The sequence below is a fragment of the Podarcis bocagei genome (genome assembly GCF_964188305.1).
Source record: "Podarcis bocagei genome assembly, chromosome: 16".
NCBI lineage: Eukaryota > Metazoa > Chordata > Lepidosauria > Squamata > Lacertidae > Podarcis > Podarcis bocagei.
Genome location: NC_138142.1, coordinates 29289735 through 29304092, shown reverse-complemented (window position 1 = coordinate 29304092; position 14358 = coordinate 29289735). Strand labels below are relative to the sequence as shown.

General features: G+C 50.5%; 3 protein-coding genes across 4 annotated transcripts; 1 reads left to right on the top strand and 2 right to left on the bottom strand.

Annotated features, from left to right (window-relative positions):
• Window positions 1–186: 186 nt before the first annotated feature.
• Window positions 187–1749, bottom strand: ZNHIT2 (zinc finger HIT-type containing 2). Its single transcript, XM_081174199.1, has one exon. It carries the CDS (start codon window positions 1668–1670, stop codon window positions 441–443), a length of 1230 nt encoding a protein of 409 aa, XP_081030325.1. The 5' UTR covers window positions 1671–1749; the 3' UTR covers window positions 187–440.
• A 3506-nt stretch (window positions 1750–5255) lies between these two features.
• FAU (FAU ubiquitin like and ribosomal protein S30 fusion) lies at window positions 5256–10180 on the bottom strand. 2 transcript variants are annotated; one of them, XM_081174295.1, is made up of 5 exons: window positions 10056–10180; window positions 7570–7652; window positions 6230–6374; window positions 5798–5853; window positions 5256–5421 (listed from the first exon to the last, which is right to left on the bottom strand). In XM_081174295.1, exons 2-5 carry the CDS (start codon window positions 7642–7644, stop codon window positions 5296–5298), a joined length of 402 nt encoding a protein of 133 aa, XP_081030421.1. In that variant the 5' UTR covers window positions 7645–7652; window positions 10056–10180; the 3' UTR covers window positions 5256–5295. The 2 variants fall into 2 exon arrangements, with proteins under 2 accessions (XP_081030421.1, XP_081030422.1); XM_081174296.1 differs by having other exon boundaries at window positions 7570–7657; window positions 10056–10142.
• Window positions 10075–14121, top strand: MRPL49 (mitochondrial ribosomal protein L49; the record flags this gene model as incomplete). Its single annotated transcript, XM_081174262.1, has 4 exons — window positions 10075–10437; window positions 12087–12252; window positions 13205–13332; window positions 13944–14121. The coding sequence occupies 4 exons, from the start codon at window positions 10075–10077 to the stop codon at window positions 14088–14090; spliced, it is 804 nt and encodes a 267-aa protein (XP_081030388.1). The 3' UTR covers window positions 14091–14121.
• Between the last annotated feature and the right edge of the window lie 237 nt (window positions 14122–14358).

The window sequence follows — 14358 nt, the reverse complement described above, 5'->3', positions numbered from 1 at the left end:
GAAGGCTCGCTGAGTTCAATATCCATTCACACTTTGTAAGATTCTTCAATCAGGGCAGTCTGGAGGGTGGCTACTCAATGTATTTACTAGAATGTAAGCTCTACTAGATACAGTGGGACCGTCCTTATCCCAACTAACCACAAATAGGATTGGGCCACTGATTAAAAAATGGAACAAAAGCAGCAAGAAAGTTCACCAATTTATTACACAAGCAGCCCCCCCAAGTGCCTCTTGAAACCCAAGCCTCGCTCCATTTCAAGGTGTTAACGTGAAGTGAGACAGAAAAGGGGCTAATCTTGTCTAATCCAATATGTGATCCAGTTTACAGAGTATTCAATTTCCTGCTCCAAAGCCTAATCTGGTTTCAGCAGGAGGACTCTCCCCCCAACTCCCTCCCAGGCCAGCTGGTAAGCATATGACAGCTGTCAAAGTTCTTGAATTCAGTCCAGTTCTTCTATCAGGGGCTTCTTAGGAGGAGGCACTTTGGCTCCCCACATCCGCTCCAGTTCCTGGCTGACAGCCCCCACCTCCTTGACCATGTCTAGGTGGGCGTGGTATTCCTGCTGTACCTCCAAGGCCAGGAGGCTCAGAGCCACCTCATTCTCATTCACCCAGGAGAGCAAGAACTCGCACTTCTTCTGGGCCCCAGAGATTCTGGCTCGGTCCTGGGCAGGCAGCCGCCTCTTCCCTTTGCTCAGCAGTCGGGCCATGTGGGCGAGGGCAGCCAGGCTGAACCCCTTTTGCTGGGCCTGGCACTCCCCCATTAAAATCTGGGCCACGGCCACCATCACCTTGGCATTGCCCAGCAGGCATTCCGGGTATTGCCCCATTGCCAGAGCCTGGAGGGCAGCTTGTAGGGCCTCGGCTGTAGAATGGAAAACCTGCTTGGCCCCTAGAGCCCCAGAAACGTCAAGGACTGTCTCACAAAACTCAGGGAGCATCTCTGCCTCGTCTGCCTCTCCATTGTACAACGCCAAGGCGTAGGCATAGGCATAGAGAACATTGGGCAGCTGGAAGCGGACCAGAGGTGAGGGAGGAGTACGAGTCAGGGAGGCCAGCGGAGGGATGGAGGATGGCAACGTGGGTACTGCTTGCTGTCGAAGCCTCCGGGTGCCGGTGGGAGAAGCCTCTTCTGTGTGGGTGGGAAGTGGTGGCTGTTGCAAAGAAGCCTCCGGGGGCCGGTGGGGCTCCAGCTCCTGAGCATCCCTGGAGTCCCCCTGGAGCTCCTGGATCAGGGCAGTGCCATCGCATCTCCTGCCCCTCAGCCACCAAGGCTCCCAGGCGGGCAGGAGTCCCGAGATCTGTCCGCTGCTCAGCAGCCGCTGGAAGTGCTTCCTCTGGCCGGGGCTCAGCTGCTCCCACAGCGCCTCCTCTTGCTCCACGTCGGGGTTGAGGCCTAGCGAAAGGTCCTCATCCCCAGGCTCGCGTAGCTCCTGCAGCCGCAGGAGGGCCTGCCTCAGGCGGCGCTGGGAAGCTTTGTCCCCCCGAAGGCCCCGGAGGCTTAGCTCCAGCTCGCGGCTCTGGAAGTCCTGGGCGCAGGAGCCGTGGTCCCGGTAGCAGGGCACGGAGCAGAAGCGGAGGTGGCACCGCGGGCAAGTGTAAGGGGCTCGCCCGGCCTGGCAGTGCCCGCAGGGAAGGTCCGGCGCGGGACTCGAACCCGCGGAATCCATGCCGGAGAAGAGGCAGCCGAGGAACGCCGAGCGCGTTCGGGAATTTCCGGCAGCAGCCTGTGTAAAGGGTTTCCGCGTTCATACCGTTCATTCTCGGGCCGGAGAGCGCCGAGCCCCAGAAGGCTGTGCGCGCGTACCTTGAAAACTGGTTTCCGCGCAGACGCACGCACGTATGTAAATCTAGCCACAACAGTGCATTGTGGGAGGAAAACCGGAGAACAGACCGGGGACTTTAGGGCATCTGAAGACACAAATCTACCGATATTGGATATGGAGGCATTGCTCTTCTATCAGAGGGGTATATTGCACCTACTTTGAAGAGGTCACCATATCGTACATAGCAGAGCCAAAGAGTGCCCAGGAGGTGCTTGAGCGTTCCCAACTCATACTTACCTGGCAGGGGAGACACCATGATCATGAAGGTGGTTTTCCCAGGGTGAGGCTCATCCATTGCACTGCGGGTGTGCTGACCCCTGCGATTTCCCCAAATGCGGGAAACTCGACTGCATAATTTGTGGTAGTGGGGGACTGCGTTCGCGCTTTCCCCTGATTTTTCGGTAATAAAAATAGATCTAGTGTATTGTGACGCTTTTAAGCTTAGAAGTGCTTCTGAGCGCAGAGGCTGTGTAATATCCATTTAATATTTTTATAGCGCTCATATCCAGAATGGTTGGCGTTTAGTTGGCGCTGTGCTACGCTGCTTTGAAATGCGAGAAGTTAGCCACGCTGGTTTGAGATATAAGCGTACCTGATTTTTTAAGTGGGTCGTATATTGTTCTTAATGGTGGAGGCTGGTTCATAAGGCGAGTGGCATGTTGCCCCACCAAGCAGAACGTTCAGCATGCCCCATCTATTTAACTGCCTTCTGATTTACAACCAGGGTAAGGAGGGGGTCACTTATCAATTTCCTCCTCCTTAATGGGACTGTTGCTCCTTGCATATCTCTGCTGCAGGGAGGATGGGGGCAGAGGACCAGCGGCGTAGCGTGAGTTGTCAGCACCCGGGGCAAGGCAAGTAATTTGCGCCCCCCCTAACCCCTAACCTGCCGATCTGAGGTGAGTTGCCGCTGGCGCTGCCGCCCAAACCACGCCGCTTGCCCGGAGGAGGAGGGGAGCAGAGAGGCGAGGAAAATGCAACATGGCCCAGCAGCTGCAGCAGCAGCGGAGGCGGGGCTGTGAGGAGGGGCTGCCTGGCGCGTCCTTCGCGGCCCTGACGCGCGGGGCTGAGAGCTGCTGCCTGCCGGACGCCTTCAGCCCGGACGCGCGCACAGCTCGTCGGTTCCACGAGACATGGGGCTCTGCTACAGCCTGCGCCGGAGGCTCTTCGCGACTCCGGAGGCAGCGCGCCCCCCCCAGATGTTGTGCCCGGTGCGGCCGGCCCCCCTGGCACCCCCCACGCTACGCCACTGCAGAGGACACAAAACCTCCACCTGCAGTTTGGCCTCCCTGCCTTCTCCAATACCCAACAGGTATTGTGCAGGTGTGTGCCAAAATCCTGAGCTAGTTACAATATGCGAAGAGCAATTTTCACAGGGTCCAAAAATGTGAGCTGGGAGCAGGGGCTGGACAAGCTCTTGGGGGGCGTGGCAGCTCCTTCGGCTCTTTGAACAATATAGAATAAAAATAATTGTGCACCAGTTAATTTGTTGTTTATGCCTGCAGACATGGAGCAGGAAGCAGAAGAATGTAACTTACAGAGACCTCAAAGGAATGGGGGTAAAGTGTGGTAGTGAAGAATCAACACTGTAGAAATTTACAGAGAAATAGGCAACACCAGTGGGAGCAATTGGGAGAGGGAGGAGCAGCTGGCAGCATTTCCAGGTCCAGCTGGAGCTTAATTGGCAACATGCGTTTCCTTGCAATTTCTGAACCCACCGACTCAAGCCCATCTTAAATAGCTAAACACATGCCATCAAGCAGAGGTAGTAGAGCAGGTAATGTAATCTGCGTTCCCCTTCTTCTTCAAGAGCAGCATTTTCAGCACTACCATGCTACTACAGTGGTCAACCTGTGGCTGTCCACTTTGGACCACGGCCAGGTTCCTGTCTCCCCTCCAGTAAAACATCCTTTGGCAGGGAAAAAAAGCATGGCAAGGACAAGCCAGAATCCTCCTCCATGATACTTGTGTTGGAAATATTTTCTGTATGAAAGCAGTCCATCCTGTGAGCCCTCTCCAATGACCGACTTAAAAATACATCAAACTAAATGAGCACTGTGTTGGCCATTGGCCCTCCCCCTCCATTACTTTCTTGCTTTGTGAGCTCCTAGTGGAAGTGATTTGTCAAATGGTAAAGGCTAATGCGCTACATATAAAAACCAGTCGTGGAAATATGCCATCATGGAGGGGCAATGGAGAGCTTGCCCATTTTAAATGCATATATGCTTACTTATTTTTATGAAGGTGGCTGGTGACAGTTATTTCCCTCTAAAAACTCTGACCCTGAAAAAGGAACTTCCCTCTCCCAAGACTGATTTAGTAATCCCCGAGTGATCGGAAAGAGGACATTGAGCACTTTTCTACTTGCTTCGCAGTCCTCTCCACTCAGCTGTGCTGTGATGGGTGGTTCTTGAATGTTTTTGAAGTGGGTAGACCACAATCTTGAACCTGATATACAAATTTTAAAAATAGCTAAACGGAGGCTTAGTTTGGTCAGAATGGAGTAGATTTTCAGAGTTAACACTAGATACAATACTATTGGCTGAAAATTTGTGTCCTGAGATTTTTAGACTCATCTACCCATGTACTAGGGGACGCGGGTGGTGCTGTGGTCTAAACTACAGAGCCTAGGGCTTGCCAATCAGAAGCTTGGCAATTCGAATCACCGCAACGGGATGAGCTCCCGTTGCTTGGTCCCTGCTCCTGCCAACCTAGCGGTTCGAAAGCATGTCAAAGTGCAAGTAGATAAATAGGTACCACTCTGGCAGGAAGGTAAATGGCGTTTCTGTGCGCTGCTCTGGTTCGCCAGAAGCGGATTAGTCATGTTGGCCACATGACCAGGAAGCTGTACAAGATGAGCGCTACAACTGCAGAGTCGTCCATGACTGGACCTAACGGTCAGGGGTCCCTTTACCTTTGTACAGTGGTGCCTCGCAAGACGAAAAGAATCCGTTCTGTGATTCTCTTTGTCTAGCGTTTTTTTTCGTCTTGCGAAGCAAGCCCATTGAAGGATTAGCGGATTAGCGCTATTAGAGGCTTTTAGCTGCTTATCTGCTGATCGGATCAGCTGATAAGCGGCTTAGCGGCTTAGAAAAGGAGGGGGGAGGAAAAAAAACCCAGCAGGAACTTGCAAGACATTGTCGTCTTGCGAAGCAAGCCCATAGGAGATTCGTTTTGCGAAGCACCTCCAAAACGGAAAACTCTTTCGTCTAGCGAGTTTTCCGTCTTGCGGGGCACCACTGTACTATCTGCAACCAAAGGGGCACATGGGTTGCCAGATGTGAAATGCACTGGCATTATTTTCAGCTCTCCTACACCACTTTGCAACTTTGATTGCCCCACTTTCTCTGAATCGACTGCAGTCCTCGGGCTCAAGTGAAACAAAGCCCCTGTTCCCAATAAGCAAGAAAAACACCCACCAACACCAGGTCCAAGCTAAGATCAGATTTATTAGGTAACTGGGTGCTGCTTAGGAGTTGGCATTGGGGCCCTTCTTCTTGCCAAAGCCTGGCACAATGTTGACAAAGCGGCGGTTGTATTGCATGCGCCTCTTGGCACGGCCAGTCTTCTTCTTCTTCTTCTCTTGCTTAGCAACCTGGGAGAACAAAACCAAACAGGCATCAGTAAAAGATCCACTTGAATTTCAGCAAGGAATTCAGCCCACCACCATTCACCCTGCCCTGCAGCCTCAATTTCCACTATGCAACGTCTAGCCCCGATACGTAACTCCCAGAACCACACCCTGAAAGCCGGGCAGTTGACAGCTCTCCACCCAGCCCAATCCTGCCTGAAGACATTTGGGCACTTAAGTTATGGACTGGGCCAAATTCAGCAGCTGCTAGCTCAAGAGCATGCCGGGGTAAACTATACTTCATGGATTTCTGCCTGGACTGCAGTCCAGGCACTCTTATGCTGATGGGGCTTTGCGGCTCCGAGTCCTCCACACAGCAGAAAGCAAAAACAGAACTTACCTTTGGGGTCTGGCCTCTCACTTTGCCAGCACGAGCCAGGGAGCCATGGACCTTACCTGAAGAGGAGAGAAACACAAAAAGATATCAGGGAGGCCACTGGAGGCACCACCACAGCTGACAGCAGTGACCAGAGGCGTGTGGGCTAAAGAAAATCTTGCCAACCAGGACCTTTGTTGATGAGATTATATTTGGGTCCAGGGAGAAGAAGCTGGCACAGCCCTTCACAGGAGGGCTAAAACCCACCCGCTGGCTAGGCTATTGTTTGAAAGTTTACTCTCCACATTCTTTACGCAGGGCAGAATCCTGACTTCTGATCACCTGCGGCAATGCAGTTGCTGGCCTTCTAGCAACCCAACAAGCCTCAACCCAACTGCCATCACTTTGGTACCTGCCCCCCCCCGCCACAAATAGTTCTGGGGGCTCCATACTTACCACCCAGCATGCGTGCAGCAACCTCCAGTGTTGTGAGGTCACTGATGCCACACTGCCCAATGACCGCATCATCTTCCAGGGGGGTTCCACCAAGGAGGATCACCTGATCCTCAGGCACAATGCCCTCCAAGGACTCGATGTGGGCCTGGGGAGGGGAAGGGAGTGATGAGTCACCGAAACACCCCACCGCTCTAACTGCAACAGCAGGGAGGATGACACAAAGGCCACGGACAAGGAAAACGGAATTGAGCTGGAAGGACCCATCGACAGCCAACTCCTCAGTAGCCCTTGTGTGTGAACTTCCCACTCCCTCAAGGAAAAGGCAGCAGAGATGGGGCAGGGTGTGTGCCAAACCCTCCCCTAAGAAAGCCCTGGTGAATTTTTGTAAGGGCATGTCTGAAACGAAGCAAGGGAAAAATAGCAGTAGAAAAAGCAGCAGGGAGGGGAAGGGTTAAGCACCACCACCACTCTGCTTCGCTTCTACCAACACTCCCAGCTGTATCAAGGTTCCGTTGAATGTGTTTGCAGGGGCCATGCTTTTTATTTGTTAGCTAACGAAGGACAGTCTCCAGGCAGCTTACAATCAACTATTAAAAGCGTACAAAATGATTTTAAATGTCCACCAAAATGTAACATTGATAATGGGGGGCGGGGAGAGTAACAATAAAGCCCTGCTTGTCTCAGCCGCTTTCCCAAGCTGCAAGGAAGAGAAGCCACTACACACCGTGTCATCTGTGTCTTCAATGGACCTCAAGGTGTTCTCTCATCCAGGCACTGACCAGACCCAGATAGGCCTCACTCACTCAGCCTAGGGTTGCTGCCTTCAGACCACAGACCTGGTCCTAAGGCCACCCAAGCCTAGAATGAGCTGGAAGGAACTGAAAGGCCACAGGAGTCTGACCCAAAATATCCCCTTCCCCACCCACCCCCTGGGCCGCTAAGAAATAGCCAAGGCTCCAAGTGACTTCTGCAAACAAAGTTAAGCTGTAATGAAAGGTGGCAAAACTATAGATACAAGTGTTGAGAGCCTCAGACCAATCTATACAGGGGGGCAATCCATTCCCAACTCCAAATACAGCAACTAGAAAATAGCAGAAGCAACACTCGCTATCGCTATGCAACAAACTAAGTACAGTGAACCTAGTGAGGTACAGCACTCCTCACAAAGGCTGCTAAGTGTGTGTGTGTGGGGGGGAGGTCTTTTCTTCTCCAGCAATAGAAAATTAGCTAGATTTGCTTCATTTTTTTTTGAATATTGCTATAAGCTGCCTTGAACACGAATAGGTGAGAAAGTGGGACAATAATTTAGTAAATAGCACAAGTAGTTAACTGTTCCTTACCTTAAGGTGAGCTACTGTTTCTTGCCCGGACACCTCAAGGGTGTGCAGATTCTGAGCACGAATAAAGAGTTGCATGGTTCCACCTGTGCTGAGGAGAACAGCAATCAGATTAGGGCGCAAAAGTATAGCATTTCCTCCTGAGGATTAGACAAATTCATGAAAAAGAGGTCTATTGATGGCCACAAGCCACAGCGGCTCTGCTCTGCCCTCCACAGTTGGAGGCAGTGATGCTTCTGAATACCAGTTGCTGGAAACCCCAGAAGAGGAGACGGCTCTTGTGCTCAAATCCTGCTTGCTCATTTCCCACAGGCATCTGGTGGGCCACTACAAGAAAAGGATGCTGGACTAGATGGGCTATTGGCCAGATCCAGCAGGCTCTTCTTACTTCTTAAGCTAGTACCACTGGCGTTTCTTTTAGACTAGGAAACTCTCTCCATTCTGTAAAGCAGACCTCAAGGTAATGCTGCTGTTCAAGAACAAACTCAGAACGTGAGATGTGGCTCACAAGCCTCTCCATTCAGCCTGCTATTGGTGCTCATCCTGGCAACAACTTAGCTTCCATCAAGATAATGCTGGAAGACCCCTAAATTCTTTGTTTCGGGAACTCACAAAATTGTCTGCGTGTATCCTTCCAAATATGGTGCAGGGAACAGAGTCCACTAGGAAATGCCAACCTGAACACAGTTCCTCTCAAAGATTATCGCCGCCCCCCCCATTTGAACAACACACAGTGCCACCTGCTGGGCCACAAACAGCTCCACACACAGAAACAGAGATGTCTTGACCTATCCTGTTGCAAAGTGAGAAGCCGTCCCCAATTCTCTTTCAGAGAATCCTGGTCTCTCTCTCTCTCTCTCTCTCTCTCTCTCTCTCTCTCTCTCTCTCTCACACACACACACACACACACACAGAGTACCATTAGAGGCACAGCACTGCCACATTAACAGCCATGGCTCCCCCTCTGTCCTGGGAACTGCAGTATATTAACGGGAACTGTAATTCGGTGATGGGTGAACTACCGTTCCCATGTTTATTTGTGGGGAGCCATGTCTGTTAACGTGGCATAAATGTGCTTTAAATGTATAGTGGGGATGTGACCAAATACCACAGTTCTGAAATAATCTCTCTTGTATTCCTTCCCACACCTTAGCAACCAGGCTTAACAATATGAATACCAGCATGCTGACTTACCATCCACCCAGCCTTCTCCTTAAAATTCCTATCTGCTTTCTACCTTATTAAGCTCTTCCATCTCTTCCCCACACCCTGCTACCCTCCATTTATCTATCTTAAAACAGGACCCAGGAGGTTCAGACTCTTAATCCCATTCCTCCACTGAATTCTCCAGGGAAAGCCAGGAGTTCATTTAGACAGTGTGTTCCCCCAGTCACATAAAAAGCACTCAGGAGTCCTGGCTCTTATCACTCCCTTACAAAAAAAAAATACTAATACAAAAAACCCCAAGTACTGTATTACCCACGCCCAATCCTTATGTCCTTAACCTCACTTACACATACCCCAACCCCACTCTACCTCCATGAGAAGAGGGATTACAACCGGTTATGCACTGCCTATGTTTTTAGTTGTTTCTGTTTTGTCTGTAAGATGTCTTGAGTCCTTGTCAGGGGGGAGAGGCAGGATAAAAATAAGTATAATGCCCAGGGAACGTTGATTATGGGGCAAAAGGAAAACCTAATCACTACATAAATATAGGTCTCCTGCGATGCCTGTATAGCAACCTTCCTTATCTCCTTAAAGTCTCCATCAAAACTCATCTGGATCATTCCTAGTCCCTACTTTTTACTTCAGGCAAAGGATGTGCCATTCAAGCAACGTTCTCTCCTGGCTTCCATTCCCTCACCCCGTTTTTGCCTCGGTAACCTGTAATGCCCCTTCTTTAGGAAGCAGCATCCACACAGAGGGGGTCATATAAGAATGGCAACAAGGCAAACCCGTCCCCCCCCCCCCCAGCTTCGTTTGCTCCTCAGGCTTTTAAAAGCGGCTCCATGGCCTTTGCCTGCCTGCGCAGCCGGTCGCCTCTCAGTCTTAGCAGCGTGAGAAGAGCGTTGCTGGCCGCGTTTTCCGTACGGACTGACACGGGGTGCTTCTCTACGGTCCCCGCGGAAGCCGAGGCTACGGGGACGGAGAGTCAGACCAAGGCAACTCCGGCCGCTCGCATCGCTGGAACACGCGTCCCGCTCCATCTCCACGTGCTTCACGGGGCCCTGTGAGCCGCGTGCAGCCGAGGCCAGTCCTGCTCCGAGTAGGCCCATTGGGCCAAGGGCCAGAAGTCAGCCGCGCTCATTCACTTCATTGGGTCTACTTCCCAGTAGGTCGCATGCGGGCTCCACTCCCTGCCCTTCCCCAATTCCCCCTCTCCAAATAGGAGGCCTGGATTTGAGGGCCGTCTCAAGGGGACCCAGGAGTCCGGCGGACCCCCCCACCCCCACCATTTTCCTTTTGATTCCCCTCCCTTCCCGTCTCACCCTCAGTCGCCGATCCAAGATGGAGCCGGGAGAGCCGAAGAGTCGCCGCCGCTCCGCGCACGCAGACGAGGGAAAAGGAAAGAGGCAGGAAATGGGGCGGGACTACCAGGGCGCAGGCGCAGTGGGGTCGGTGTGGGCGTTGGCGTCTCTATGGTTGGTTCGGCTTGGTGTTCTCGCGCGGCCGGGCTGGCGCAGTCATTTTGTCTCTATGGTGGCGCCGCGCCCTCTCTATGGCAGAGTCGCGTTGACGTCATCAACCCGCGCTTCTCCTCCTCCTCCTCTCAGGATGGCGACTTTGGCTTTCGCCTTGGCCAGAGTTGGGCTGCGGAAGGGGCCGTTGCTGGGAGGATGGCGGCGGCGACTCTTGGCGGCGGCTCACACGGTAAGGGGACTCGAGCACAACCTGAGGGAGGGAGGGAGGGGGCGGGGGGGGCCATGGAAGGAAGCGGCTAGGGATTGGGTTAGGTGAGGGTAGTGGTTTTTATTTTATTTGACATCATCTGGGATACTGAGTCGGGTCTTCGCAGTGGGAGCCCTGCTCTCAGTCCCAAATAGCTTGGCTATTAGAATGGACTAATGGGAATTGTAAGCCAGCAACATCTGGTGGGGCGTAGGCTCCTGACCAATACTTCATAGACTATTATCCTTATTTGTTTACTCTACAAGGAGGTCAGGGTGGTAGACGTGGACATCTTCCTATCTCTTCCTCGCCTCATTTTTTATTCTTCCGGGGTGCTTGTTAGGCAGAGTGGCTCAAGTTGAATTTTGTGATTGAATAAGTATTTGAACTCAGGTCAGTTGCATTTAGCAGAGTGACTGTGGAACCATTGGAGGTTTTTAAAATAATATGCTTCAAATGTATATAGTGATGGAGAGAAATAGCAAACACTAGCAGTACTAGCCCCCAGACAGAATCCATGCATAGCCCCACATCATATAAATTTGGAGTGTGCTGGGCTGATTCTCCCAAACCAGCTTCTGATTGACTGTTCCAAAATTAACCTTGTTTTTCCAGTCTCCATCTGCAGTGAGTGGCTGTAGCAATGTAAATTACCGGTATTGTCTAGAGGAGGGTCAGGTTTTGTTCAGCCAAGGGCAGGGTTCTTTCCGGATCTGGAGCCAATAAGCACGCCAGTGGATGAAGAATAAGCAATGCTTTATTTGCGTAAGGTTAACAGATAGCAGCAGGCATACAAAACACAAATTATAGCATACCAGACAGGAGTCGCACACAATCTCCCCTTCAGCTGCCCAGAACTCCAGGTAGAGCAGCAAGAGAGACCCCGCCGACACACTCACAGCATCTGGTGCCTCAATCTGTGAAGAAGCTCACTGAGCCCCTTCAGCCTACAGCTTTTATAGCCAACTTTGATTTGATTGATTGCACCTGGTTAGCAGGCATCACTCATTACCGGCCCGGGACACCAGGTGTGACTAATGTGGAGGAGCTGAGAGTCTCCAACTCAATTCACTGCAACTGGGTATCCTCCCCACTAGCCAGTCAGCACTTAGAACACAGGGGACCCAGGAAACTCTTGACACAGGTGTGTGAAAAACAAATTATACTATCATGAATCAGCAAACCTTAAACCGGGGATGTAAAAGGGAAGGAGACATGTCATCTTACTCCTCAAAATTACAATGGTCTTCTGCATTTCCCCTACAGGGTGGGTACTTCCTTGCTGAAGGTCTTCAAACAGAGGCTAGGAAGCCATCTTTTGGGGCAAGCTGTTGAGTGATGTTCTAGCTCTGGATTTCCCTATCAAGCAGGGGGTTGAATTAGGTGGCCTTGCAAGATCTCCTTCAAACATTGTGCCTATTCTGTCTGGTCAAAATGGTTCAATAAGACTTATAAAAAATGTTTTAGGAGCATTTAGTTTTAGTTCCCCCTGTTAGCATATGATTCTCATTCTCCATAGCTGAAGTGATTTCTCTCTGACAAATTTATCTCTGCCATTATTATAGCAGAAAAATAGTAACGATATTCCTAAGCAAAATTCTTGTAAGTTGACTAACGTTTTTCTGTTTCAGAGGCAAGCTTCAGCAGAAACCAGCTCTACAGAACAGAAATATCCAGGGATTATTGAATCTACTAATGAATATAGGTTTGTGGAGAGACTTATACCTCCCTCTCGAGTACCAGTACCCCCGAAACATGACAGTTATCCCACCCCTTCTGGATGGAGCCCACCTCAAGGTAAAATACAGGGGAAGGGGTAATTTGATTGCTCTAAATAGTTCAGAGTCTTAGGTAAGGCCCCAATTAGAGTCACGAGACCATTTTGGCCCAACCAGGTCCAACTGCCCTGTCCCTGGCATAATTTATGGCATCATGTGTGGGGTTGGTGAAGACCTGGCTAAGCTGAACGAGGGTTTGCAGGCACCACAGATCAGGCTGTTTGGTCTGGTTTGCAAAGGTCTCAGCAAGAACCGTGTGGTCAAGTCATCTTGATGTCAGAGAAAGGGTCATAGCTCACTGGTAGAGCATCTTCTTTAACTGCAGACGGTTCAAGGTTCAATTCCCGGTGGTATCTCCAGGTAGGCCTGGGAGAGTTCTTACTGAAATCCCGGAGAGCAACTCAGTGTAGACAGTAGTGAACAAGATGGACTGACTTCATATACAGCTGCATCCACCTGCCAAACTTGACCTGTGATAGGTGAGGGAGATAGCGAGATGCAGTTGCCCACCCTTAGCTTTTGAAGGGAAGGGGTCCCTGAAAGAGTTTGTACATGTAGTATCCTTTCGGCACCCTAGGAAGTAAAGTTTGAACTAGATACAGAAGGCAGCAGAAAGCACATCACACCATTCTGTCACTGGGGATAAGCAAGTCTGGCACTAGTAGGTGCCTGTACGTGACAGTTCATTTATTGCACAAGGTATAAACCTTTTAAGTCAGTATTTCTACCTGCTTCTGATTCACATCACCCCTTTCCCTTATTCTCTTGCTAGAACCTCAAGATGTTTTGTGGCTTTAATTAATTACACAAATTAGGATTTTTTATAAAATTAGTAGAGGGTTGGAGGAGGAAGGGGGGGGGGCAAGTATACCCAGCTCTCTGCTTTGTGCTTTGATTTAGTTATATAAATGATTTAGTTATATAAATGTGACCATCTGTAGATCCACACGTTTTGCTTTCTCCTACACTAGACCCACCTCCTGACCTTCCTTATTTTGTAAGGAGGTCACGAATGCACAATATCCCAGTTTACACAGATACTACCTTCAGAGGGTGCAGGAAGATGACGGTCATCAGAAAGATTGAAGGCGATATTTGGGTAGGTGTTATTCACATTGCATACTGCACCCGTTGGTTTTTCTTATACTAGGATGACAAAATAAGTGGATTATCTATGGGAAAAAAGGTAAAGTGACCCCTGACCGTTAGGTCCAGTTATGGCCGACTTGGGGTTGCGGTGCTCATCTCGCTTTATTGGCCGAGAGAGCTGGCGTACAGCTTCTGGGTCATGTGGCCAGCATGACTAAGCCGCTTCTGGCGAACCAGAGCAACGCATGGAAACGCTGTTTACCTTCACGCCGGAGCGGTACCTATTTATCTCCTTGCACTTTGACGTGCTTTCGAACTGCTAGGTTGGCAGGAGCGGGGACCGAGCAACGGGAGCTCACCCCATCACGGGGATTCGAATTGCCGACCTTCTGATCAGCAAGTCCTAGGCTCTGTGGTTTAGCCCACAGCGCCACCCGCGTCCCTATCTATGGATAGTTCCAGGTTAATCCGGAGCAAGTGGCTGTGATCTTATTGGTAGCAGAGAGTTGAGGATTGTTTAACAACTACAACAGTAGTGGCTGTAGTGTTCTTAGCCAGTGATTAGGAAATTGAGGTGGGTTAATCATGCTACTTTCTGAACTTTTTTTCATTTCCCCCCAGGCCCTTGAAAATGAAGTGAAGGAATTCATCACACAGCTGTCTGGGCAGACAGCAGTCACCCAAGTGAATGAAGTTTCCTGCATGATTCGCGTCAAGGGATTTTTTGAGCAGGAATTAAAAAAGTGGCTGTTGGACAAAGGCTTTTAAATAAATGAGAGATATTCTCACTAGTTTTTTATCTTCTTGTAAGGTCCACTTTTCTAATAATGTTGATCAGTAGGGTGGGAATAATGAGCGGGGGGGGGGGGAATTATTTAGGCCTAGAGGTTTGCATTTGTACTGCAGGAAACAAACGGCTCTTTCAAGTGTGCTGAGCAAGCATAGCCTAAACATTTTCTACTTTCGGCCCAGTGGAACTTCTAGATGCCTGCCATAGAGTTCCTTGTTATGGAAGAGCACTTTTGCTAAAGAACCT

Coding starts and splice junctions, on each gene's coding strand:
- FAU (XM_081174295.1), bottom strand. CDS start 7,644: ATGCAACTCTTTATTCGTGCTCAGAATCTGCACACCCTTGAGGTGTCC. Junction 6,375..7,569: donor AAACAGTAGCTCACCTTAAG/GTAAGGAACAGT, acceptor TCCCCTCCCCAG/GCCCACATCGAGTCCTTGGA. Junction 5,422..5,797: donor TGAGAGGCCAGACCCCAAAG/GTAAGTTCTGTT, acceptor TTGTTCTCCCAG/GTTGCTAAGCAAGAGAAGAA.
- ZNHIT2 (XM_081174199.1), bottom strand. CDS start 1,670: ATGGATTCCGCGGGTTCGAGTCCCGCGCCGGACCTTCCCTGCGGGCAC.